Here is a 26,465-nt window from a genome sequence, read left to right as displayed (position 1 = left end):
AGGGGGACATTCATGTATGTACATAGGAACGTTATTTCAGATCCCTTTCACTGTCTTTCCGATTCCTACCCCCCCTCTTCCCTTCATTCCCCTTTGTCTGATCCACAGAACTTCTAATCTTCCCCCTGCCTTGTTGTGTTTAACAAATGTGTGTGTTGAAACTACTATTGTGAACTTGGGAAAACTAGGACATTTCTAAAAAAGACAATGAAACTTTCTTACAGAACACGCTTAGTCTCCCCTCTCAGTTGCATCCTTATTCTATGGGACAGGTTTAGGAGTGTACATGAGTTGTGCAGTGACCGACTCTTCCAGGGGGACTGCAGTGGCTTCAATGCTGTACATGGTGGTCCCTCAAATGCTGAACCCCTTCATCTATTTTAGAAACGTCTTAGTATGACCTTGACCTATACATAGAATTGAGACTTTAGTATCAAAGTATAGATACATTTGGGGGGTACATTCTCTTTGTTATCAGTTGTATTTATACATGATATGGACAAATAGATATCTTTAGAATTAAGTTGTATTTTTGAGTGAAATTGGTGTCATTCTCCCCCAGAATTTTTTTTTTCCATGGGGCACTCAGCCTCTGAGCCCCATTCCCAGCCCTATTTTATATTTTATTTAGAGGCAGGGTCTCACTGAGTTGCTTAGCACCTCACCGTTGCTGAGGCTGGCTTTGAACTCGTGATCCTCCTGTCTCAGCCTCCTGAGTTGCTGGGATGACAGGCGTGCACCACCGCGCCCAGTCTCCACAATGTGTGTTAGGATAACGGGACTCGTAAAGAAAGCACGATCCAGTACAGAGGAGAGGCATCTCCATTTGTGATTAGCACTTGAGACAGGTGTGAGCAGGAAGGGGTGGAGGGAGGACAGTGGCACACTTCCGAGTCTCAGGGAGAGGACATCATCCAGTACTAGTTGAAGGGAGTAAGGGACTTGTCCAATTCAAGGCCTTTTCCTCAACTCTCTATCCTGATAATCTTTCATAACAGGGACATCACACCCGCCAAGTGTGAGTTTGCTGCTAAGCCCTTTGTATTGACTCAGTGTGTTAAGCCTCTCCTCCAGTGTGACTGACATATGCAGGTGGACTTTGCTCAACCTCCTGCTCCTCTCTGCCATCTTCTTCATCCTTGTACTGCAGCTGCACCCTGAACCCGGGTGTCAGGGGCTTGTGTCTTGCTCATCCTAAGACCCATTTTAGGATATGCACTAACAAACTGTCATTTTTCCTTTAGTTCCCCCCCAAAAAAAAAACCCTGCATATTTTATCTTCTCATTTTTCTGTTTTGGAAAAAAAAATATGTGCAACACATCACCTTAAAACATAACGGTTTGCAGAAGCTAGAGAGGAAAACGGAAAAACAAAAACCTCCTAAAAATCAAAGGGAAATCGTTAGAGGAAAGGGAACAGGGAGTGGGAGGTGGGGAAGGAGGGGGAAGTGATGGGGAGTGATATTGGCTAAACTGTGTTGTTACATTGCGTGCACGTACAAATATGTAATGCCAACTGTCATCGGTATGTGCAACTATAATGCACCAACGAAAAGATGGAAAACATACACATAATTTTCACCACCGTGAAATGTTGAAAGTCAAATAAAAATGTCTTTTGTGAAATAAAAAAAGATAATGATTTAATCTTCAAGCAATATTTGAAATATTCAAAATAGTAGTCACACAGCAGCTTTGGCTTCAGGAGGTGAGTTCTCAGATCAGGAGCGTGGGTCCTGCTTCCACACTCCACCTGGCTTCATCCTACCCACGTGGCCACAGAACTGGACACCTTGGATGTTAAAGGAGGCTTAAAGGTGTTTCTTTCCAGGTGGGAGTTTTCAGAAGGCTCTTGATGGAGTCCTGTTGACACCTGAGTATTCCTGATCTGGCACTAGCATAGCTTACTTCAGAAGGCCACCGTAAGGTGTGATATCGTCGCTTCAAATGTCCATGAATCTTTCCTAAATGCAAAGCCCTTTCTCCACCCCTCATCCTGCTCTAGCTATAGTCTCAGAGAGATCTCTGTATTTGTTCTACCCATTCTTCTACCATATTTTTCTGAGGTCATTCCAATCGGGCTTTGGTCTAATTACTTAGGTGGCACGTCCTGGGTTGTCCTCACCCATCAGCAGTCAGCTCTGTGCTCCTTAATTCAGCGTACTGACATCCGGTGCTTCATATTATGGAAAGCATCACAAACCCATCTACCAACCCAACAGTGATCTTGGTTAAATTGTTTCTTTGGGACTTTCTTGAAACATTGAGGTGCTGTAAGTCCACAGTCCTGGTCTTGGCAGTGCTCAACTCTTGAGTTCACTCATATTTTTCAAGTAAAAAGCACTGTGCAGAAGAATAAAACTAGATGCTTACAGGTGATTGGTTATAAATACCCACTCAAAATGCGTTAGCCACTTAAGTGTAAGTCTCAAAGCTTATCAAATTATTAGCAGGAAATGTAGTAGAAATCCTTTAGGACGTTGGAAATAAAACCCCTATGTGTCATTGGTTGAAATATTCACTCAAAATGGATTAGGCACTTAAGTGTAAGACCCAAAGCTCTCAAATTATTAGAAGGAAACAGAGTAGAAACTCTACAGGACATTGGCCTGGGCAATAATATTTTTTTTAAGTCCCCAAATGTACAGGTTACAGAACAAAAATTGACAAATTCGACAAAGTGAACCACAGAGTGGGAGAAAATATTTGACAACTACATGTCTGGCAAGGTGTTAATATCCAGAATGCCTATGGAGCTCAAACAACTTAACAGTAAAGACACCAATAGCCCAATTAAACAGTGGTCCTATGTATATATCTGGCAGTCCGCATCAATCACATGGATTAAAATCTTCCGTGGAAAATATAAAAAGCAATCTTAAGGGTCAGTCGACATCAATCTTACATGAAAAGGCTGAGCATTTGCCTTTTTGCCTTACATTAGCTACTATTAATTATAGTATTTATATCCACATATGACACATATTTTCACTCCTAAAATAGCTACAAGTCTTCCCGATATCAGTAGCTATGTGGAGATGATTTCATTTGAAGTTTAAAAGGACCACTTTAGCGGCTGGGGAAGTGGCTCAAGCGGGAGAGCGCTCTCCTGGCATGCCCAGGGCACTGGGTTCTATCCTCAGCACCACATAAAAATAAGATAAAGATGTTGTGTCCACCAAAAACTAAAAATAAATATTTAAAAAGGAGCACTTTACTTATTAGAGGAGTGACATGTGTTATGTAAGCAAGGGCCAAGAAATGGAGATGAGCAGACACCATGGTGACAGCTGGGTGGCTGGATGCCTGGCCTCAGGGGTCAGGAAATCAGCCTGAACTCCTCACTGTATATTCTTGGTCTTTAAGGATGTGCACATCTGGGATCTGGAAGATAGTAACATAGCTGGTCTAATGAGGAGCTCTGGATATTGGGCCCCAGGGAAAGAGAGGCTGCAGGAGTCACCTATGACCGCCTCCCTCAAAAAGCCCTGCCCAGCCAGGAAGCAGCCTCTGAGCTCCTCCCAGAGATGAGCCTTCCACACCAGGACCTGTCGAGTTGGTCATGTTGTCTGCATTTCCTGTGGGCACATCCTCCATCTTCAATATCCCAGGTGCAATACTGATCACTATTGCTTTTTAAAATGTCTTTATGATGTGTTACAATCATACATAATAGTGAGGTCCATTTTGACATCATCATACTGAATGTCCCTTATTTTTGTCACCAAAAGCTTATCCTTGTCCCCGATGCCAAACCAATAACAAGGACAAGATTTTGAGAAAAAGGAGGAAGTTTTATTGCTTTGCTAGCAAAGGAGAAACAGGGCACTCTTGTCCCAGAGACTGTGTTTCTGCATCAGGGGGGACAGAGGGTTTTTAAAGACGCTATTCAAAGGCTGCATTTCAGCTGTTTCCTGTCCGGGGGTTTTTTACTTGTTAATTTGGCAGATAGTCATTTCTTTTTTGAATTTAATTTTATTTGTTCTTTTTAGATGTACATGACCAGGGAGCTAGTCATTTCTTAGATCTTCTGGTGCCATTCCTAGCGTCTGAATTCCTTGGTTCCTGTGTGTGTGTGTGTATGGCAGGGTGTGCTCAAGGACAGAGAACGGGGCCTAGGATGGGAAAAGGTGATCCTGCTTCCTGCGAGGGTAGGGAGGGGAAGAGGGAGAAGAGGAATAGAAAACACAACATCCATTTAAATAAAGCCTCCGGGGCAGAGCAGACAGGCAGGCAGGATGCTGCCGTTGGTGTTACTCTGTCACAGTCAGTGCTGGTGTCATTGATGTTTCCTTCTGATTATTCTCCATGACCAGCGTTTCCAGAGGTAGTTCCAGTGCGTGACATGCTTCCTGATGTTTTCATTGGTCGTATTGGGGATGTGTTCTTTCTCTCCTCTTCCCTCAACCTCCCCAACATGTTACTTCTTTTTGAGGAATAAATAGACATGCCATCATTTGTGACAGTCAGTGTGAGGGTGGCGAGGATGCGGCGAGCACTGCTTTTGTTCAATTCATTTCTTATCATGAAAAATCTCCAGGTTTTTTCCAGCTTCACTGAAATATAATTAAACATGGTTTTATCTGTTTGAGGTGCACAGTGTGATGCTGTACCAACCTTGCAAAGTCAGAGTCAAGACAATTAACATGTCCTGTTGGGTCATCCAGGTTCCTAGCTCAGCTGGAGACTCTTCCCCATGCACAGACACGAGCTGGAGCTTGGATCACACTCTGTGTCACCTCTAATGGTAAGTGCTGCTGCAGCCAGACACTTCGGTCTCCCCTAAAGGCCACGACTCTAAGTGACCCTCCTATTAGGGCTCTGATGATCTTCTAAGTCTCTTATAAAGGTAGGTTATCTTATAATCTGTGTTTTGAATACCAGCAGATGGCTATTAGTTTTATCTGTTTTCTTAGAAAATTATGCTTATCACTTTTTATTATTTAACTGACCCCCCCCCTTTTAAAAATGATACGCTACCTATTACCTCATGGGAAGAACTCTCTTAGGATGCGACAGGGTCTCATAGATAGAGTTGCTCAGCTTCTCCTAGAATTAATTGCTAAAAGAGGTGGCTTACATTTCTGAGGGGAAGTCTTAAGAGCAACACATCTAGAGGCAACTTTTTCTAATCCTTGTTCAGTTCCATTGGGCTGGATGCTATCTATCTACCTTTGTGTTTTGAATATGACCCTTGCTGCTTGGTCACTGCAATTTATTTTTAGAAGGGCATGCTTCTTTCTCTTCTCTCCCTGCTCCTCCCTAATCTCTCCCTTTCCCGAATCTCAGGGAAACAGGATGACCTTTCTTACCCATCCTAGGCACAGCTATCTGCCCTTGAGCACATACCCAACAACAGGAACAAAGTAATCCAGACTTTGGGGATATACCAGAAGATCTCAGAAATGACTATCTCCCAAATTAACAAGTGAATTACAACTCCAGTGAGAACAAGAACCTCTTTAAAAGTCCCCTCTTCCTGCAGATGGACAGAATCACAGCCTTTGGGACAGGAGTCTCCCCAGTTTCAATAAACTTTCTTTTTCCTTTTGCTCAAAACCATGTCCTCATTATTGGATTGGCATTGTGGATCAAGGACCAATCTTTCAACAATAGTGGTGGTCACACCTTTGCAATCCAAGGAAAGACTTAGAGGCTTTGGTCAGAAAGGAAATATGAAAATTGCAAAGGTAAATTATGAGATCGGAGTGATCATTTTAGTAATGCTAATTCTGTGCTATCCAGGGCATGAACAGGTTGATCAAGAAAATCACTTCATGGGGCTGGGAATGTGGCTCAGTCGGTAGCGCGCTCGTCTGGCATGCGTGCGGCCCGGGTTCGATCCTCAGCACCACATACCAACAAAGATGTTGTGTCCACCGAGAACTAAAAATAAATAAATAAATATTAAAAATTCTCTCTCTCTCTCTCTCTCTCTCTCTCTCTCTCTCTCTCTCTCTCCTCTCTCACTCTCTCTTAAAAAAAAAAAAGAAAGAAAATCACTTCATCAGTGAAGACATCTGAGTTCAAATCCTGTGTTCGCCAAGTACTCACTGTTAATTTCACATTCATGATGAAGCCTCACCTTGAGTGCCCTTGTGGGCAAATGGGGGTGATAGTAAGAAGTAACACACCTGCTCTTTGTTTGACATGAGCTTCAGAGATTCCGAAGGCAAGGCAAAGTGTGGGAACCACTGCTTTAGAAGATAGATTTTGTGATTTTATTCTCATCTTTTCATTTAGGGCAAAGAATAATTCTAATTGAAAAGCTACGTCTTATGTTTTGTTTAATTCTCAGTTCTTAGCACAATACATGAGACAGTTGATGTCAATAAACCTGTGCTTCAAGGGAGTGGAGGAAGAGGAGTGAGGGAAGGAGCATGGAAGAAGAATTAGAAAATAAAAATATTTGAATATTCACTTGGCATCCTAAGAAGGTTCTGCACTGAATGTATATATTCTCAAAAGTCAGCATATATCAAAACTACCAGAGGGGCTTTTTAAAGTGTAGAAGCGGGTCCTTATCCTCAGAGTTCATGAGGAGTCAGTCTGATTGGGGAATAAAAAACCTGTACTTTTAACATGTTCCCAAATGCTGCTGCTGCTGGTTCATACATTTTAATCCACTCAATATTTCCCTCCATCAGATCCATCAACAACATGGGGGCTAGAAATGAAACAGATGCTTCCAACTTCCTCCTCCTGGGGCTGACAGATGACCCAGCCCTGCAGTCCCTCATCTTCAGCCTGTTCCTGTCCATCTACCTGGTCACCATCCTGGGGAACCTGCTCATCATCCTGGCCATCAGCTCTGACCCCCACCTCCACACCCCCATGTACTTCTTCCTCTCCAACCTGTCCTTGGCTGATATCTGTTTAAGCACAAGCACGATTCCAAAGATGCTGGTGAACATCCAAGCACAGCAGCACAGCATCACCTATGCAGGGTGTCTCTCCCAGGCCTGCTTTGTTTTGGATTTTGCAGGCTTGGAAAACTGTCTTCTTGCAGCAATGGCCTATGACCGCTATGTAGCCATTTGTCACCCTCTGAGGTATACCGTCATCATGAATGCCGGCCTCTGTGGTCTGCTGATTGTATTTTCCCTGGTCATTAGCCTTGTGAATGCCCTGCTGCTCAGTCTGACGGTCCTACGGCTGACCTTCTGCACAGCCCTGGAGATCCCCCACTTCTTCTGTGAACTCGCCCAGGTCATCAGGCTGGCCTGTTCTGACACCCTCATCAATAACCTCCTGGTATATGTTGCAGCTGTCCTATTTGGTGGAATTCCTCTCTCTGGAATAATTTTCTCTTATATTCAAATTGTGTCTTCTGTTTTGAAAATCCCACCAGTAAGAGGAAGGTCTAAAGCCTTTTCCACCTGTGGGTCTCACCTATTTGTTGTCTCCCTGTTCTATGGGACAGGTTTGGGGGTATACATTAGCTCTGAGGTGACTGACTCCCCCAGGAAGACTGCAGTGGCTTCAGTGATGTACTCTGTGGTCCCTCAGATGCTGAATCCCTTTATCTACAGCCTGAGGAACAGAGACATGAAGGACGCCTTGAGGAAACTCTTTGGTAGGATCGGTTCTTTGCTATGATGTGCCATTTTCTTTGGATTTGGGTTTTAGAGTAAGGTCAAGTGACAGGAATCCTGGTGAGCCAGAATGCCTGACTCTTTTCTTTTGTCAAATGGCCAGAGGAAATAAAAGCTAAATATATTCCATCTTAGGTTTGTTACCTAACCCTGATTTTCTTTCTAGATCAGGGTGTTTGACAAATGTCTTGACTCTTTAAACTCCATTTCTTTGTTCAGGTCATAGAGTCAGAGGCTGAGCTAGGTGTTCCAGCTTTAGTGATTTTAATAGATACAAAAATATTTACTAACATATAATTTTTCTTGACAAATAGCAAAGACACAACTTATGGGCTTCACTGTGATGTATAATCAGAACAAGTCAACTGGGATATCAACCACATTCCTTTTGTTGGGGACATTCAGAATCTTCTCATTTTGAAATATCTATCCATCATTGTCAACCACAGTTGTTCTACTTTGCTATGGAACAGTAAAGAAGTCATTTCTCCTGTCCCACTGTGCCTCTGTACCTGTGAACCCTCCCTTTCTCCCACATCTTCTGAAACTCTGGTCACCACCAAACTCTGGTCATGAACATTAGCGCCCACATGTAAGTGAGAATGTGTGGTATTTTTCTTTCTGGGCCTGACTTCTGTTCACCCAATATCTTCTGGTTTCATTCATGGTGCTGCAAATGATAGAATTCTACCTTTTAATGTCAAAATAATAGTTCCACTCTGCATTCCACTAACTTTGTCCATTCACCCATTGAAGGGTGCCTGGTTTGATTTCCTCTCCAGTCTACTGTGAAGAGTGCTGTCATACATGGGGAGTGAGATGTCTCTTGTATGTACAGATAAAATCACCGCTGAATACATACCCAGTAACGGGATTGCTGAATCCAATGGAAGTTGTTTATACATTTTTTTAAGGAAGTTGCACACTGTATGCTATAAGGGGTGTAGCAATTGACAGTCCAACCAAGAGTGCATAAGAGTTCCCCTTTCTCTGCATCCTCACCAGCGTTTGTTATTTTTTTTGTCTTTTTAATAATAGTCATTCTGAGGTGAGATGATATCGCCTTGTGTTTTGATTTGGATTTCTCTGATGATTAGTGAAATGGAACTTTTTTTCCTCTTCCAGTTGTTGTTCATTTATATATCTTCTTTGAGAGATGCCTTGTCAGGTCATTTGTACATTTTTTAAATGGGATTTTTTTTTTTTGATGAAGAGGAGCTGCGGAGTTCATTCTATATTCTGGAGAGTCTTAGGGATGCTTTTATGGGTCAGTCTCAGAGGCAGGAATGTAGTAGAGGGAGGATAGGTCAGAAGAAGGCCAAAGAGGCTGTTGTCATATCTGGAGGCTGGCTTCTGTCTTTATTGCACGTCTGTGGTCTCATTGAACCCCAGGAGGCACCCATGGTGCACAGAAAGAGCTACATTCTGAACCCTGTCTCATAAATATTGGGACCAGTCACTAGTTGACGATATTCTTCTGAGGGTAATATCAGCCTCTCACATACTCAGTTAGATAATTAGATTATCTCAGCATTTGAGATAATGTTAAGAATCTGAATATATCACTGAGGACACTAAAGTTTCCAATAAAAAGGAAGCCTGACTCAAACACTATAGAGAGCTCATACTAAAGAGAGCTGACTGGTGATTGTTGACCACCGCCGATGACTGGCCACATGAGAACCTCATTATGAGAACCTCAGAGTGGGCATGTACCTGAAGAGTCGTTCAGTCTACCATAATGTGGGTCTTCCTAGGACTTGCTCTTCCAGGGTCACCTGGTGGTTGCAGCAGATGCTGGTGTCACACCTAGATGTGGCTGCCAGAGACAGAAACCTGAGTGTCCTTCCCTGGGTCAGTTGATCATAACATTTCCATTGTGTCAACCAGGTGACATCTCTTTTATGAATTGTTTTACGTCGCTCAAAATGATATGTTAGGTTCTAATTCCCTCACTTGTGGCAGTAACTTAAATGAGGAGAAGGTGAATGTCGCATACATAGGAGAAGTGTCTTGGGGAGTGGTGGCTTGTCCTTGACTATCTGGGTGGGCCTGGAACTCATTCCATTACAACCCTGCTGGGATCATTAGGTGCTGTTTATAGTCATTGGGTGATTCTCTGTGCTTTGCTTGGGAACTTGGGCCTTGACAGGGAACTCATGGCTTAGAGAACTGTGGCACAAGGTATTTCTCTTCTTTATAAATGAAATTTCTCTGTGGTATTCTGTTATAGCAGCACAGAATAGACAAAAAACACTGTTTCAGGATTTTTTCTCTTCTGTGTTTAAATTTTGATTTGCAGATCTTATGTGAGTGAGAATGAAGTTCTGTTCTTATTTCTGTCTGTGAGCTCACATTTTTCTAATATATAAGTGGTTTCCACCAATCATCAATCACCTCTCTTGTCCTTCATTAAGTTTAATGATTCCTTTTCTTGTAATTTTTTTTTCTGATACCAGGGATTGAACTCAGGAGCACTAGGCCTGAGCTACATTCCCAGCCCTATTTTGTATTTTATTTAGAGACAGGGTCTCACTGAGTTGCTTAGTGCCTCACTTTGCTGAGGATGGCTTTGAACTTGTGATCCCCCTGCTTCAGCCTCCAAGCCACTGGGATTAGGTGTGAGCCACTGCGCCCAGCATGATTTTAATAATAAAAAATCCAGCCAAGAGGCCGCAAGGTGGCATGGCTCACTTGCTTCCTAGTAGATTTCCTGAAATCTTTAGCTATTCTATTATAATCCAGACATTTTAATAATTTCTGTTTAGCCACATTTCCCCAATATGGAAGTTCCACTTTTGCTCCAGGCTTCAACCACCTAATCTCTTTGAGAATGTTTTGCCCTATTGCATGGAGGCAGTAACATTTTTTCCATAATTTGTTGAGCCCTTTGGTCATCCCAATCATTTTTTTGGTATGCAGAAAAATTTATAAGTTGTTTTATGGGAACCAGCTATATCTTTTAAAAATTTATCGATTATTTCATGTGTTTGAAATTAATGGTGGTAGTAAGGGGTGGACTGACATAATAATGCCATCTTGTCTCATGTCATTTTGAAATAACATATCAAAGCACCACTGATTAAAAAATCAGTTCAAATAGAAAGGGTTAACATGCAATGAAATGTATGATAAACTGAGAAACTGATGTGACTCCATTTTTGAAAACCCAGCTTCTACCTTAAGGCCTGTCCAAAGGGAGGGGGCATGGCCCTTGTCCTTGGAAAAACCCACAGAGCACTCCTACACACATAGCCATCCTGCTGAGTTGTTTGTCTGTAAATTGCAGGAGAGATCTGTGGCACCAGGTGTCACTGACTCAGTTACGCTAGATGGGGACCCATAGCATCCCCCTAACAACCACCAATCAGTGTAGACAGGGAAAATACCTGAAATTCCAGGTGACTCCCCCTGCCCAGTAGTCTCGGTGATTGATAACATGTTAGGAAACCGTGTAGATTAGTGCATACAAACCAATCAGTTCAAATGTATCCACCTCTTGAACTCACCAATTACCCTTACCCAACTTGTTCCCGCCAGTGAATGTGCTAATCAATGTTAGGAGTTGTTGTTTGATTGAAATGATTTGCTGTGTGATGTTGTGATGCATAGAGTATCCCCCCAAAACCTATAAATCCTCACTGAACTAAGGGCCTGGACTCACTCCCTGGGACTGCTGCATTGGAAACAGTTGTGAGTCCAGGCTCGAGCTTGCAATAAAGACTCTTGTGGTATTGCATCGGATTTGGCTCCTGGAGGTCTATTGGGGTCTCATGAATCTGGCATTACAAAACACGTGAAAATATTGAACTCTTTAAAGTGAAAACTTGTAATTAAGTTTCAGAATGGAGAAGTGTCTTCACCTAACTATGGTTGAAATATGACTGTGTTTACTGGGAGGTTGGATAAACTGTCTTGCCTGTGATGTAATTTCCCAAAACTTTATAAAAATCAATCATGAGTTCATGGGTTGAACTAATTTATTTCCTCTGATGTGAAATAAAATGTAAACTAGCACTATTGTGATGAAAATTAAAAACGTGACGTTCCAAAAAGGATTTACCCACATATCCACATTGGAATCTGATGAAGTAAATGCTCAGAATATAGATTAAGTCTCAGGAAACATTCAATGATACTTAAGAAAAAATGAATGTTTGCATATTTACTATATATATATATATATATATATATATATATATATATATATAACTATGTCTTAGCTATATTTACAAATGTATTGCACATACCCACACAGAAGAGCTATGCTTCTGTACATAAAACTAGAATCAGGATTCAGAGAGACCGTTGCTTCTACTGAGAATGAAAAACGGAGACTGGGATACAGACTAGGGTGGCATGTCTGAGACAGGCAGGCGGTGAGAAGTGGATGAGTCACTTGTTTTTGCAGAGCGAGGGACTCAACCATATTAAATTCTGTTTGTAGAGTCTTGGCCTTTAAGGATTTCCAGTGCCATAGGATTCAAAAACTAATAACAGCCTTCGTGTAATAAGGAGCTTTGGATATTAGGTCCCCAGGGATACAGAAACTGCAAATTCCCTGTGACCAGTCAGGAGACACGAGCTGGGAATCCCCTCAGAATTCATCTATTTGGCTTGAGCTCAGAGTCTCACTCTGCCCCTCTGCCTTCCTGAGGACAGATCTTCTGTGTCCATCCACCATCCAGGGGAGATGACCATGATCATTGCACAATGATGCCAGCCAGGTAACCTGAAGTCCCTTAGGCAATGGGAAAGAAGCAGGAATTGAGTACAGTTTGATCCTGGTGATGCCGCTGTGAGGAAAATACCTGAGGATGATCCAGACCAAGTCTCCCAGGGCACTCTTGTGCCTGGCTGTCTTTCACCACTGTGATATGCTCTTTGTTACCTTTGTAAACTCATTCAACACAGCTCTCAATCTGGTGGTCTTCTCTATGTACATAATGACAAGAACCATTTTCTTCTTGAGCATAAACCCTCCTTTTTCAAAATGGATGAATGTGACCAAATTCTTCACCATTTTCTTTGCTCTTTGGGTGATGGAGGGGAGATGTGTCGGTCAGCTTTACCTTGTCTCTATCACCTGTCCTACATCTTTTTGTGGAGGAACTTGGGTGTTATCTCTGTTTTTTGGCTGTGAGGACATGGAGTGGGGATGCAGAAACCGACCTAGGCAGACTCAGTAAGCTACTGCTCTTATCTACTTGTTTGTCATTTTAAAACCATAGACTATTTTTAATTGTAACAGCAACACAGAGTTTGTAATAATAATTTAAAATATAGCACCATTCACCCTTTCCCATAACTCATGGATGCTGATGTTCTACTAGTATCAATTTGATCATTTTTAATTAAAAATTATATGTACTGGGGTTGGGGTTGTGGCTCAGTGGAGGAGCACCTGCCTAGTATGTGTGAGGCACTAGGTTTGACTCTCAGCAACACATGTAAATAAATAAAATAAAGGTCCATTGACAACTAAAAAACAATTTAGAAAAAATAATATGTGCTGAAGGGCTCATTACACATTTCACCGTATTCATCGTCTCTTCTCAGAACCAAGATCAATGCAACAAATTTCCTTGTGCATTTTTTAAGATTTTATATGGGTCCATCCTTATAGGTAGGGTAAAAGGAAAACTGTATAACATCAATGAGGCAGAAAATGGAGAAATGAATTTAGATGTGAAAATAGAGCAGAACACCATGTGGTAGTTAAAGTTAATAAAATTATGAACATCAATTTTTAAAAATCACATAAGGAAGTCAATTGTAAAATGACATGAACAATAAGATGCTTATAATATAGACCTTTGTAAAATAAAATACTATAAAATTGCTTGTGGAAGAATAGTATGAAATACAATAAAAATATGAGGAAAACACATGTATGTGTTTGTTAAGTTATAACTCTTTACCCTGTGAACAAAAGGAAATATAATTGTATGAACACATTCCTCCACATACATGTTTTATTTATTGCAATGATAAACCCTAAAATGAAAATGGAAAAAGGTTTGAATTTGGTAATTGACTGGTGGATACTCAGACCTGTGTGTTATTTTGTGTACTTTTTGTTATGGTAACATTTTCTACAATGGACCAAAAGAAAAAAAAATCTCTGTAGAGGTTTGTTAAATATTTAAATATTATTTTCATGAAGGACTCTGTGTATCATCCAAGTTTTACTCTCTTGTAACTTTTCAATGTTTATATTGATCTACACATCTAATTTGTTTTCATCATTTAAATCATTTTATTTGTATTATGTCCATGCCAAATTAATAGTGATGCTATTAATACTGATATCCTTTCCTCTGGACATGACCAAGACTCCCATGAGGAAGTTAACACATGAAATATGCTGCCCTTCAAATTTGCAGTTTTAATTCCAGGGATGTTCTGTTTCTCTGTCCTTTTTTCTCATTTGTCCCAGGGACAACTTCCTTCCTAGGCAGGAAACATGCCAGGTGCATGTGTCATGGAACACAAAATGTCCCAATAGGAAGTGTCACGGTGAGGGCCCCAGGTGCAGTGTGAGTGCTGGCCCACTTGGGTCTGTCCATTTCTCATCACTGTAACAACTCTGTGAGTTTTGTGACAGGCCCTGTGATAGCAGCGAGAATATTGGGGCTATTTAAACAGCTGAAGAATTTTCTTCTATTTACAAAGCAAATGGTGGAGTATGGATTTCATTTAGAGTGTGTGAGTCCAAGAATTAACTGGGCTGAATTAATGTGTCCAAGGAAGCAGGTGAGGGACAGAGAGGATGAAAGGAGAGATAAGGAGAGGGAAGGATTTCGATATTCATCTAGGTTAAAAATACAGAAGAGAGTTTTTCCAGAGCCCCATTCTCCAATGTGGCCATGTGTGGGAGGGAGAGCTTGTTAAATGGCGGATTGCTGGACTTTGTCCCTCGAGCTTGTTGTCATAGGTATGGAATGGGGTACAAATATTTCTAACAAGTACCCAGATGATGCTCCTAATTCTGTGACCCTGCACTAAGGATTTTATTGTCCTATCACCCATCTTTTACATCAGATTCATCAGTGGCACCAAACCCAGAAACCAAACAGCTGTTTCAGAATTCCTGCTCCTGGAACTGACAGATGATCCGACACTGCAGCCACTTCTCTTCAGCCTCTTGCTGTCCATGTACCTGGTCACGGTGCTTGGGAACCTGCTCATCATCTTGGCCATCAGCTCTGACTCCCACCTCCACACCCCCATGTACTTCTTCCTCTCCAACCTGTCCTTGACTGACATCTGTATAAGCACAAGCACCATCCCTAAGATGCTGGTGAATATCCAAGCACAGAGTCGGAGCGTCTCCTACACAGGCTGCCTCTCCCAGATATTCTTTCTCATGGCTCTTCTTGTCTTGGAAAATTGTCTCCTCACAGCAATGGCCTATGACCGCTATGTGGCCATTTGTCACCCCCTGATGTACACCATCATCATGAATCCTTCCCTCTGTGTGATGTTCCTTCTGATCTCCCTCTTTATCAGCACTGTGAATAGCCTCCTCCACACTCTGATGGTGCTGCGACTGTCCTTCTGCACAGACCTGGAGATCCCTGACTTCTTCTGTGAACTTTCTCAAGTCATTAAACCTGCCTGTTCTGATACCCTCATCAATCATATTTTGATTTATTTTTCCTCTGTCATATTGGGTGGTAGTGCTCTCTTTGGGATCATTTTTTCTTATGCTCAAATTGTCTCTTGTCTTTTGAGAATGCCATCAGCTGGGAGAAAATATAAAGCCTTTTCCACCTGTGGGTCTCATCTCTTTGTTGTTTTCTTGTTCTATGGGACAGCTTTTGGGGTGTACATTAGCTCTGCAGTGACTGAGTCATCCAGGAAGACAGCAGTGGCTTCAATGATGTACTCTGTGGTCCCTCAAATGCTGAACCCCTTTATATACAGCCTGAGGAACAGGGACATGAAGGAAGCATTGGAAAAAATATTTAGTAGAATAAAGTTTTTAAGGTAATATTCATCATATTTAAACCTGGTTTATGAATGCATGTAAATGATCATTTAGCACTCTCATGTAAAACTTTAATTCTTTCCCTATGAGTTAAACCATTTTCATATGGAGAAAGGTTTCCATTTTTTTTGAGCACTATTAGGTTTGAAAAATAAAGACTGAGCAAGAGAAAATCGAAACAGGAAAGATTAATGGCCATCATTTTCTAAGGTTAAATGTTGTCTGAAAGTCAGAATGATCTCTCCATGTATAGAGTGTAAACAATGAATTCTTTTTTTTTGATTCTCTGAGTATTTATTATGGAAAATTTCAAACAAAACAATGGATGGGGGAGTACTGTTGACCATATTATATTGTTTTATTGTGTACATGTATGAATATGTAACAACAAATCCCACTACTATGTATAGTTATAATACACTAATAAAAATATGGAAAAATAGTGTAGAACCCCAGTTTTTTTTTACTAAGAACTCAGTTTATTGTTTTTTTTTAATGTTGGTTGTTCAAAACATTACATAGTTCTTGATATATCATATTTCACATTTTGATTCAAGCGGGTTATGAACTCCCATTTTACCCCGTATACAGCTTGCAGAATCACATCAGTTACACTTCATTGCTTTACATATTGATAAACTCATGTCTGTTGTATTCTGCTGCCTTTCCTATCCTCTACTATCCCCCCTCCCCTCCCCTCCCCTCTTCTCTCTCTACCCCCACTACTGTAATTCATTCCTCCCCCTTGTATAATTTTTCCCTTTCCCCTCACTTCCTCTTGTATGTAATTTTGTATAATCCTGAGGGTCTCTTTCCATTTCCATGCAATTTCCCTTCTCTCTCCCTTTCCCTCCCACCTCTCATCCTTGTTTAATGTTGGTTTTCTTCTCGTGCTCTTCTTCCCTAGTCTGTTCTTAGTTACTCTCCTTATATCAAAGGAGACATTTGGCATTTGTTTTTTAGGGCTTGGCTAGCTTCGCTTAGCATAATCTGCTCTAATGCCATCCATTTCCCACCAAATTCTATGATTTTGTCATTTTTTACTGCAGAGTAATACTCCATTGTGTATAAATGCCACATTTTTTTCTTTATCTATTCCTGTATTGAAGGGCATCTAGGTTGATTCCACAGTCTTGCTATTGTGAATTGTGCTGCTATGAACATCGATGTAGCAGTGTCCCTGTAGCATGCTCTTTTTAGGTCTTTAGGGAATAGACCGAGAAGGGGAATGGCTGGGTCAAATGGTGGTTCCATTCCCAGTTTTCCAAGAAATCTCCATACTGCTTTCCAAATTGGCTGCACCAATTTGCAGTCCCACCAGCAATGTACAAGTGTACCCTTTTCCCCACAACCTCGCCAGCACTTATTGTTGTTTGACTTCATAATGGCTGCCAATCTTACTGGAGTGAGATGGTATCTTAGGGTGGTTTTGATTTGCATTTCTCTGACTGCTAGAGATGGTGAGCATTTTTTCATGTACTTATTGATTGATTGTATGTCCTCCTCTGAGAAGTGTCTATTCAAGTCCTTGGCCCATTTGTTGATTGGGTTATTTGTTATCTTATTGTCTAATTTTCTGAGTTCTTTATATATTCTGGATATTAGGGCTCTATCTGAAGTGTGAGGAGTAAAGATTTGTTCCCATGATGTAGGCTCCCAATTTACCTCTCTTATTGTTTCTTTTGCTGAGAAAAAACTTTTTAGTTTGAGTAAGTCCCATTTGTTGATTCTAAATGTTAACTCTTGTGCTATGGGTGTCCTATTGAGGAATTTGGAGCCCGACCCCACAGCATGTAGGTCGTAGCCAACTTTTTCTTCTATCAGATGCCGTGTCTCTGATTTGATATCAAGCTCCTTGATCCATTTTGAGTTAACTTTTGTGCTTGGCGAGAGAAAGGGATTCAGATTCATTTTGTTGCATATGGATTTCCAGTTTTCCCAGCACCATTTGTTGAAGATGCTATCCTTCCTCCATTGCATGCTTTTAGCCCCTTTATCAAATATAAGGAAGTTGTAGCTTTGTGGGTTGGTTTCTGTGTCCTCTATTCTGTACCATTGGTCCACCCGCCTGTTTTGGTACCAGTACCATGCTGTTTTTGTTACTATTGCTCTGTAGTATAGTTTGAGATCTGGAATCGCTATACCACCTGATTCACACTTCCTGCTTAGTATTGTTTTTGCTATTCTGTGTCTTTTATTCTTCCATATGAATTTCATGATTGCTTTCTCCATTTCTACAAGAAATGCCGTTGGGATTTTGATTGGCATTGCATTAAACCTATAGAGAACTTTTGGTAATATCGCCATTTTGATGATGTTAGTTCTGCCTATCCATGAACAGGGTATGTTTTTCCATCTTCTAAGGTCTTCTTCAATTTCTCTTTTTAGGGTTCTGTAGTTTTCATTGTATAAGTCTTTCACCTCTTTTGTTAGGTTGATTCCCAAGTATTTTATTCTTTTTGAGGATATTGTGAACGGCGTGGTTGTCCTCGTTTCCATTTCAGAGGATTTGTCGCTGATATACAGGAATGCCTTTGATTTATGCGTGTTGATTTTATAACCTGCCACTTTGCTGAATTCATTTATTATCTCTAATAGTTTCTTTGTAGACCCTTTTGGGTCTGTTAGGTATAGAATCATGTCATCTGCAAATAGTGATAATTTAAGTTCTTCTTTTCCTATTTTTATGCCTTTAATTTCTTTCGTCTGTCTAATTGCTCTGGCCAGTGTTTCGAGAACTATGTTGAACAGAAGTGGGAAAGAGGGCATCCCTGTCTTGTTCCAGATCTTAGAGGGAATGCCTTCAATTTTTCTCCATTCAGAATGATGCTAGCCTGAGGCTTAGCATAAATTGCTTTTACAATGTTGAGGTATGATCCTGTTATCCCTAGTTTTTCAAGAGTTTCGAACATAAAGGGATGCTGTACTTTGTCGAATGCTTTTTCCGCATCTATCGAGATGATCATATGGTTCTTATTTTTAAGTCTATTGATGTGGTGAATAACATTTATTGATTTCCGTATATTGAACCAACCTTGCATACCAGGGATGAATCCTACTTGATCATGGTGCACAATTTTTTTGATATGTTTTTGAATCCGATTCGCCAGAATTTTATTGAGGATTTTTGCATCTAGGTTCATTAGAGATATTGGTCTGTAGTTTTCTTTCTTTGAAGTGTCTTTGTCTGGTTTCGGAATCAGGGTGATGTTAGCCTCGTAGAATGAATTTGGTAGTTCTCCCTCTTTTTCTATTTCCTGAAATAGCTTGAAAAGTATTGGTATTAGTTCCTCTTTAAAGGTTTTGTAAAACTCTGCTGTATACCCGTCCGGTCCTGGGCTTTTCTTAGATGGTAATCTTTTGATGGTTTCTTCTATTTCCTCAATTGATATTGGTCTGTTTAGGTTGTCTATATCCTCCTGACTCAATATGGGCAGATTATATGACTTAAGAAATTTATCAATGCCTTCACTATCCTCTATTTTATTGGAGTATAAGGATTCAAAATAATTTCTGATTATCTTCTGTATTTCTGAAGTGTCTGTTGTGATATTGCCTCTTTCATCCCGTATGCTGGTAATTTGAGTTCTCTCTCTTCTTCTCTTCGTTAGCATGGCTAAGGGTCTGTCAATTTTATTTATTTTTTCAAAGAACCAACTTTTAGTTTTGTCAATTTTTTTCAATTGTTTCTTTTGTTTCGATTTCATTAATTTCAGCTCTGATTTTAACTATTTCTTGCCTTCTACTTCTTTTGCTATTGTTTTGCTCTTCTTTTTCTAGGATTTTGAGATGAAGTATGAGATCATTTATTTGTTGGTTTTTTCTTTTTTTAAGGAATGCACTCCAAGCAATGAATTTTCCTCTTAGAACTGCTTTCAATGGTAAACAATGAATTCTTACAGGAGAACCTGAGAGCCTGGGGCAGAGCTGGTGTTTGGGCAAAGGAAAAGTGTTCAGCACCACCATCCTTGGACAGCTCCAAGCCTGGATTCCATGATATCTTCAAGTGTAGAGGTTTTCAGTCTACAGAGCACCTGTGGGGGAGAGTCACCTGAGGAGTACATGCACACTGCAGGTTCATAGGCATCCCCCCCCCCGCCCCCCGGCCCAAAGTACTAAGTTTGAATCTTTGGGGGATTGTTGCAAGTATGTGCTTTGTAAGTAAGTTTTCTGTGATATTCTGATACTGTTTCAAGTCGGAGCATATAGAAATTAATATTTCAAGAACAGGACAATGTATTCATAATATGCAACATAAAAGACCCTGGTTTCAATTTGCTTGTTCATACATTATATATTTGGTATGTAAAACTTATCAGTAGCTTAAAAATTGTTGTAGTATAATAAAAACATACATGCAAATCAATGGATTAAGAGGAATCATGGAGTATTTTTGGAGAGTTCTCCACTCATATTTCTTTGTGGTCTCTAATATTAATAGTTTTGCTGAATTTTCTTTTCATTATTTAAAAAATATTCTTTAGGAGAATAGTGGAAAAGAAGAGAAGAAGTTGGGGTCAGGGAAAGGAAGGAACGTATCAAAAGGGTATATACTTGGAAACAAAACTGAGCAAATTATATTAAGTTCTTCTAAAATATACTACCATGAATCCCAATATTATATATAATTATAATGCACCAATCAAACTGAATAAAAAGAGAAGTAAAGCATTGTTAAATTACTCTGAGTCTTATGAAATTGCCCATAGTTCATTGTGCATCATCCCTATCATTTTTGTGGGAGTCATTTGCTTGTTTTAAAAAGGTTTTTGTTAGTGGATTGTAGTTATACACCATGATGACATTCACTGGGACATATTTGTACACGAATATAATAGTTCTGATTGTTTTTCTCTCTCTTTCATTCTTTCTTTCCTTTGCGTGGGGTGCTGTGGATTGAATCCCAGGCCTCATGAATGCTGGGTCAGTGCTCTACCACTGAGCTGCACCCCAGCCCTCAATTGCACATATTTTTCATGCTTGCATGTAACCTTTCAACATTTATGAGATAGTTTTACTAAAGAAATTGCCTCACTTTGAACTAAAGACTTTAATCTTTGTGTATGAATTCTGTTTATGATTGTTTTTGTATCATTGTGTTTTGAGATTCAAACTTGTTGTTCATTGAGACACGAGTTAATTTCTTTGAATGGAATATAGTTTTACATTGTATATGTTAAAACATGTTCATCCTAAGCTGGGGTTGTGGCTCAGTGGTAGAGCACTTGCCTACCATGTCTGAGTCATTGGATTCAATTCTCAGCACCACATAAAAATACATTAAAAAAGCAGTATTGTGTCCATCTATAACTAAAAATATTTTTTAAATACAGTTATCTTGTTTGCTGTTGATGCAAATTTCAGTGGCTAGTTTTCTTCTCTTTGTGGATTTTGAAAATATGGTGCTGTGGATCAGACCCAGGGCCTTGTACATGCTCTACAAATACTACTACTGAGCTATAGTCCAAATTTTTGACTATTATGAATTAACATATTTGAATAATCTTGCACGTGTCCCCTGCTGGAAATAAGCAAGAGTCTTACTCTTGGAGTGGCGTTGTTTTGTATTTTGGAGACTTTCCTCTCTTTTGGGTAGTTCCAAAGTGCTTTCCTAAGAAATAGAACCAATTTATATTCCTAATAGAATGTTTTTGTGATTCAGATAATTACAAGCACACAAAGTTGCTGGTGAACATTCAAGTACATGATCAGAGATGCTGGAGAACAAAACTGACAAAATTATACTCTGTTCCTATAAAATATATCTCAATGAAGGCTGAGGATATAGCTCAGCTGGTAGAGTGCTTGCCTTGCATGCACAAGGCTCTGGGTTTAATCCCAGCACCACATACACAGAAAAATCACAATGAACCTCAATATTATGTATAATTATAATGCTCTAATAAAACTCAATAAAAAAGAAAAATAAAACATCATTCAATTATTCTGAATCCAATGAAATTGCCCGAAGTTGATTGTGCAACATCTCCATCTCTTTTGTAAGACTCTCTTGCTTGTTTTCAAAATGTTTTTACTTGTGTGTGTGTGTGTGTGTGTGTGTGTGTGTGTGTGTGTGTGTGTTGTGGGGAATGCTTGGGACTGAATCTCAGGCATGTGCTGTACTACTGAGCTACACCCACAGCCCAGATCAAGCATCACCTACCCAGGATGTCCCTCCTAGACCTCCTTTGTTTTCAATTTTGCAGGCTCGGAAAACTGTCTTCTTGCAGCAATGGCCTATTACCACTACATGGCCATTTGTCACCCTCTGAGCTATACAGTCATCATGAATGCCGGCCTCTGTGGTCTGCTGATTTTATTTTTCCTGGTCATTAGCCTTGTGAATGCCCTGCTGCTCAGTCTGATGGTCCTACGGCTGTCCTTCTGCACAGCCTTGGAGATCCCCCACTTCTTCTGTGAACTCGCCCAGGTCATCAGGCTGGCCTGTTCTGACACCCTCGCCAATAACCTCCTGGTATATGTTGCAGCTGTCCTATTTGGTGGAATTCCTCTCCCTGGAATAATTTTCTCTTGTATTCAAATTGTCTCCTTTGTTTTGAAAATCCCACCAGTAAGAGGTAGGTATAAAGCCTTTTCCACCTGTGGGTCTCACCTTTCTGTTGTCTCCCTGTTCTATGGGACAGGTTTTGGGGTGTACATTAGCTCTGTAGTGACTGGCTCCCCCAGGAAGAGTGCAGTGGCTTCAGTGATGTACTCTGTGGTCCCTCAGATGCTGAACCCCTTTATCTACAGCCTGAGGAACAGGGACATGAAGGAGGCCTTGAGGAAGCTCTTTGATAGGATGGATTTTTATTTTATTTTATTTTTATTATTGGTTGTTCAAAACATTACGTAGTTCTTGACATATCATATTTCACACATTTGATTCAAGTGGGTTATGAACTCCCATTTTCACAGAACACATCAGACACTAGTATGGCAATATGTAAAAAAGTGGATGTATAACCGATGTGATTCTGCAATCTGTATACGGGGTAAAGATAGGACGGATTTTAGAGTAAGATAAAGTGACAGGAAAACTGATGAGCCAGAATGCCTGATTCTTTTTTGTCAAATGACCAGATGAAATAAAAATTATATATGCCATCTTGGGTTAATTGCCTAACTTTGCTTTTCTTTCTAGATCTGTGAGGTTTGACAAATGGTTTCAACTCTTTAAACTCTATTTCTTTGTTCAGGTCATAGAGTTAGATAGAGGCTGAGCTAGGTGTTCTAGTTTTAGTGACTTTAGTGATATAAAGTATTTGTATATAATTTTTTCTTGACACATAGCAATCACACATTTTTATAGACTTTAGTGTGATTATAAACAGATTAGGTGAAATGGTATATCAACCACCTCAAATATTTTGTTTTCAAATATTTATTATTTCTTTTTGTTGGGAAAATTCAGAATCTTTCATTTTGAAATATCTATCAGTTGTTGTCAACCATAGTTATTCTACGTCACCATAGAACATCAGAAGTCATTTCTCTCATCCCACTGTACTCTGTACCTGTTGACCTTCCCCTTCCTTCCACATCTTCTGAAGCTCTGGTAACCACTCTCTGCTCTCTCCTCCTGTGAGACTAGCATTAGCACACACATGTAAGTGAGAATGTGTGGCATTTTCCTTCTGTGCCTGACTTCTTTTCACCTAGAATCTTCTGGTTCCATTCATGCTGCTGCAAATGACAGAAACCACTTTTTAATGTCTGAATAATACTGCACTCTGTATTCCACTTCCTTTCTCCACTCACCCATGACTGGCACCTCATTTGATTTCTGTCTTGGCTACTGTGAAGAGTGTTGCAATATTCAGGGAATGTGATGTCTCTTGTATGTACCGATAAAATCACCTCTGGATGCACAGCCAGTAGTGAGATTGCCGAATTGTGTGGATTTTCTATTTACAGTTTTTTAAGGAAGTTGCACACTGTATTCTATAATCGTTGTGATGGTGACAGTTCCCCCAACAGTGTATAAGAGTTCCTTGTTTTCTGCGTCCTCACAAACACTCGTTATTTATTGTCTGTGAAATCATAATCATTCTGGGGTAAAAATAACATCTCTATATGGTTTTGATTTGGGTTTCCCTGATGACTAGTGAAAAAGAACACGTTTTTCATGCAGTTGTTGTTTATATGTATATATTCTTTGAGAAATATCTAGTCATGTCTTTTGTACATTTTAAAATTGGATTTTTTTTTTGAGGGGGAGGATTTGTTCTATATTCTGGTAAGTCTTAGGGATGTTTTTATGGATCAGTCTCAGAGGAGGGAATGTAGTAGAGGGTGGATAGGTCAGAAGAAGGCCAAAGAGGCTGTTGTCATATCTGGAGGCTGGCTTCTGTACTCATTGCAGGTCTTGGGTCTCATCCATTGAACCCCAGGATAGGCTCAAAGTGCAGAACGGGAGCCACATTTTGTACAAAATTTAATAATTATTGGGACCAGTCACTAGTTGATCACATTCTTCTGAGGGTAATATTAGCATCTATCATACTGAGCTAATTAAGATATTTGAACTTTGTCAATGAGGACACTTCAGGTTCCAATAAAAAGGAAGCCTGATTCTAATGTGCTCAAACACTATAGAGAGTTTATACTGAAGAGACTGGTGATTGGTGAAAACCAAGGAGAACTTGCCACATGATAACCTCATTATGAGAATCTCAGAGTTAGGGCAAGTACCTGAATTGGGAGCAGAGTGTCATTCAGTCTACCATGATGTGGGTCTTCCTAGGACTTGCTCTTCCAGGGACACCAGGTGGTTGCAGCAGATTCAGGTGTCACCCTAGATTTGATTCTCAGAGAGAGAAACCTGAGCGTCCTTCACTGGGTCAGTTGATAATAAGATTTCCATTTAGTCAATCAGATGACATCTCTTTCATGAATTGAATTATGTCACTCAAAATGGGATGTCTGAGTTCTAATTCTCTCACTTGTGCCCTTAGCTTAAATGACAGAAGGGTAACTGTTGCATAGGTAAATCATCTTTGAGGAGGGGTAGCTTATCCTTGACAATCTGGGTGAGCCTGTAAATCATTCCATTAGAATACTGATGGGATGATTAGGTACTAATTAGTCATTTGGTGATTCTCTGTGCGGTACTTTGAAAGTTTGTCCTTTCAAAGGTCACATTGAAATGCAATTGTCATTGTAGTAGTTTTGAGAACTGGGGACCTTAGAGGTGCTTAGGCCAAGAGAGGTCTGCCCTCATCAAAAGATCAATGATGCCATACAAAGGGCTTTCGGGGTGGGGGTTTGTCTTCATGTGCTGTGTTTCCATGTGAGAACACATTGGTGTCTTCTGCAGGATGCCGTATTCAAGGCACCAGCTTGTAAGCAGAGACAGGACCCTTAGCCAGACTCTAAACTTCCTGTAGCCTTGAATTTAAACTCATGTCACCCAGAACTGTGAGACAAGATATTCCTGTTCTTCTTAAAAATTACCTGGTCTGTGCTATTCTGTAATAGCAGCATGGAATAGATTAAGATACTATTTCAGAATTACTTTCTTCTCTGCTTAAATTTTGATTTGCAGATCTTACGTGAGTGGGAATGAGTTCCCCCTTATTTCTGTCTGTGACTTTACTTTTTTCTAATAACAAAGGTTCTCAGAGATTTTCACCAATTATCAATTACTTCTCTTGCCCTATGTTAACTTTAATGATTCCTCTGCTTGCCATTTTAAATGTACAAAAATGGCCAGCCATGAAGGCAGCAGGTAGCACAGTTCACTTGCTTCTCGGTAGATTTTCTGAAATCTTCAGCTGTCTTAAGTCATGTTTATAACCCAAGACAGTTCAACAATTTCAGTTTGCCCACATTTTCCAAATATTGAAGTCCCACTTGAAGCCCCAGGCTTCAAGCACCTAATCTCTTCTAGAATGTTTAGCCCTGTTACATGGAGGCAGTAACATTTTATCCATATGGCTATAAATTCTTTGAGCCCCTTGATAATCGCAACCACTCTTTGTGTTTGAATTCATTTTTGGGGGGTATGGAGAAAAACTTATATGTTGTGATATGAGAACGAGCTATTTTATTTAAACTTCACTGATTATTTCATGTGTTTGAAATTAATGGGGATAAGAAGGTATAGACTGACATAATAATGCCATCTTGTCTTGGGCCTTTATCAAATAGTATAGTCAAGCACCATTGATTTAAAAAGAAGCTCATATAGAAAGATTTAACAAGGAGTGAAATGTATGATAAACCTGTGAAAATATTGAACTATTTAAAGATGAAATTTTGTAATTTAGTTTTAACATGGAGACGGGTCTTCTCCTAACCATGGTTGAAATCTGTGTTTACTTGGGGGAAGGATAAACTGCATTGCCCTTGATGTAATGTCCTATAACTCTATAAAAAACCAAGAGTCCCAATTTCATGGGTTGTACTTATTTATTTATCTTTATGTGAAATAAAATGTAACCAGGCACTTGGATTGTGATGAAAATTTTGATGAAAATTAAAAACACAGTTATGAAGTTCTAGAAAGCATCAACCCATATGTCTGTATCAATAACAGTCAAAATGAGCTACAGATTGCAGATGGAATCTGATGAATCTAATGTCCAGAATGAAGATTAAGGCTCAGGAAACATTCAGTGATTCTTAGAGAAAGTTTGAGTGCTTGCATTTTTACATTATCTTAGCTGTATTTAGAAATATGTTGTGTACTCCCACATATAAAATACTTCCATAATAAAACTACAATCAGGATTTAGAGAGGCCACTGCTTCTACTGAGGCAAAAAAAAAAAACCAAGACTGGGATAAAGTTAGAGAAGGGTGGTATGCGCATGTGTGTGAGTATGTGAAACGTGGCTGAGAGAGGCAGGCGGTGAGAAGTGGATGAGTCATTTG

The 26,465-nt window shown here is 40.0% G+C and overlaps 2 protein-coding genes and 1 pseudogene across 2 annotated transcripts; all 3 read left to right on the top strand.

Moving 5' to 3' along the window:
- The first annotated feature begins 6,660 nt into the window (after positions 1 to 6,660).
- LOC113198978 (olfactory receptor 7G2-like) lies at positions 6,661 to 7,599 on the top strand. Its single transcript, XM_026411860.2, has one exon. It carries the CDS (start codon positions 6,661 to 6,663, stop codon positions 7,597 to 7,599), a length of 939 nt encoding a protein of 312 aa, XP_026267645.2.
- Positions 7,600 to 14,464: 6,865 nt separating this feature from the next.
- LOC144253934 (olfactory receptor 7G2-like) lies at positions 14,465 to 15,591 on the top strand. The gene is made up of 2 exons (XM_077796585.1): positions 14,465 to 14,532; positions 14,640 to 15,591. Exons 1-2 carry the CDS (start codon positions 14,465 to 14,467, stop codon positions 15,589 to 15,591), a joined length of 1,020 nt encoding a protein of 339 aa, XP_077652711.1.
- Positions 15,592 to 19,736: 4,145 nt separating this feature from the next.
- Positions 19,737 to 22,444, top strand: LOC113198979 (olfactory receptor 7G2-like; annotated as a pseudogene).
- The last annotated feature ends 4,021 nt before the right edge of the window (positions 22,445 to 26,465 follow it).

The sequence above is a fragment of the Urocitellus parryii genome, chromosome 3 (assembly GCF_045843805.1).
Source record: "Urocitellus parryii isolate mUroPar1 chromosome 3, mUroPar1.hap1, whole genome shotgun sequence".
NCBI classification, from domain to species: Eukaryota; Metazoa; Chordata; class Mammalia; order Rodentia; family Sciuridae; genus Urocitellus; species Urocitellus parryii.
The sequence above is the reverse complement of the archived record's forward strand: the minus strand, read 5'-3'. Positions and strand labels throughout refer to the sequence as shown.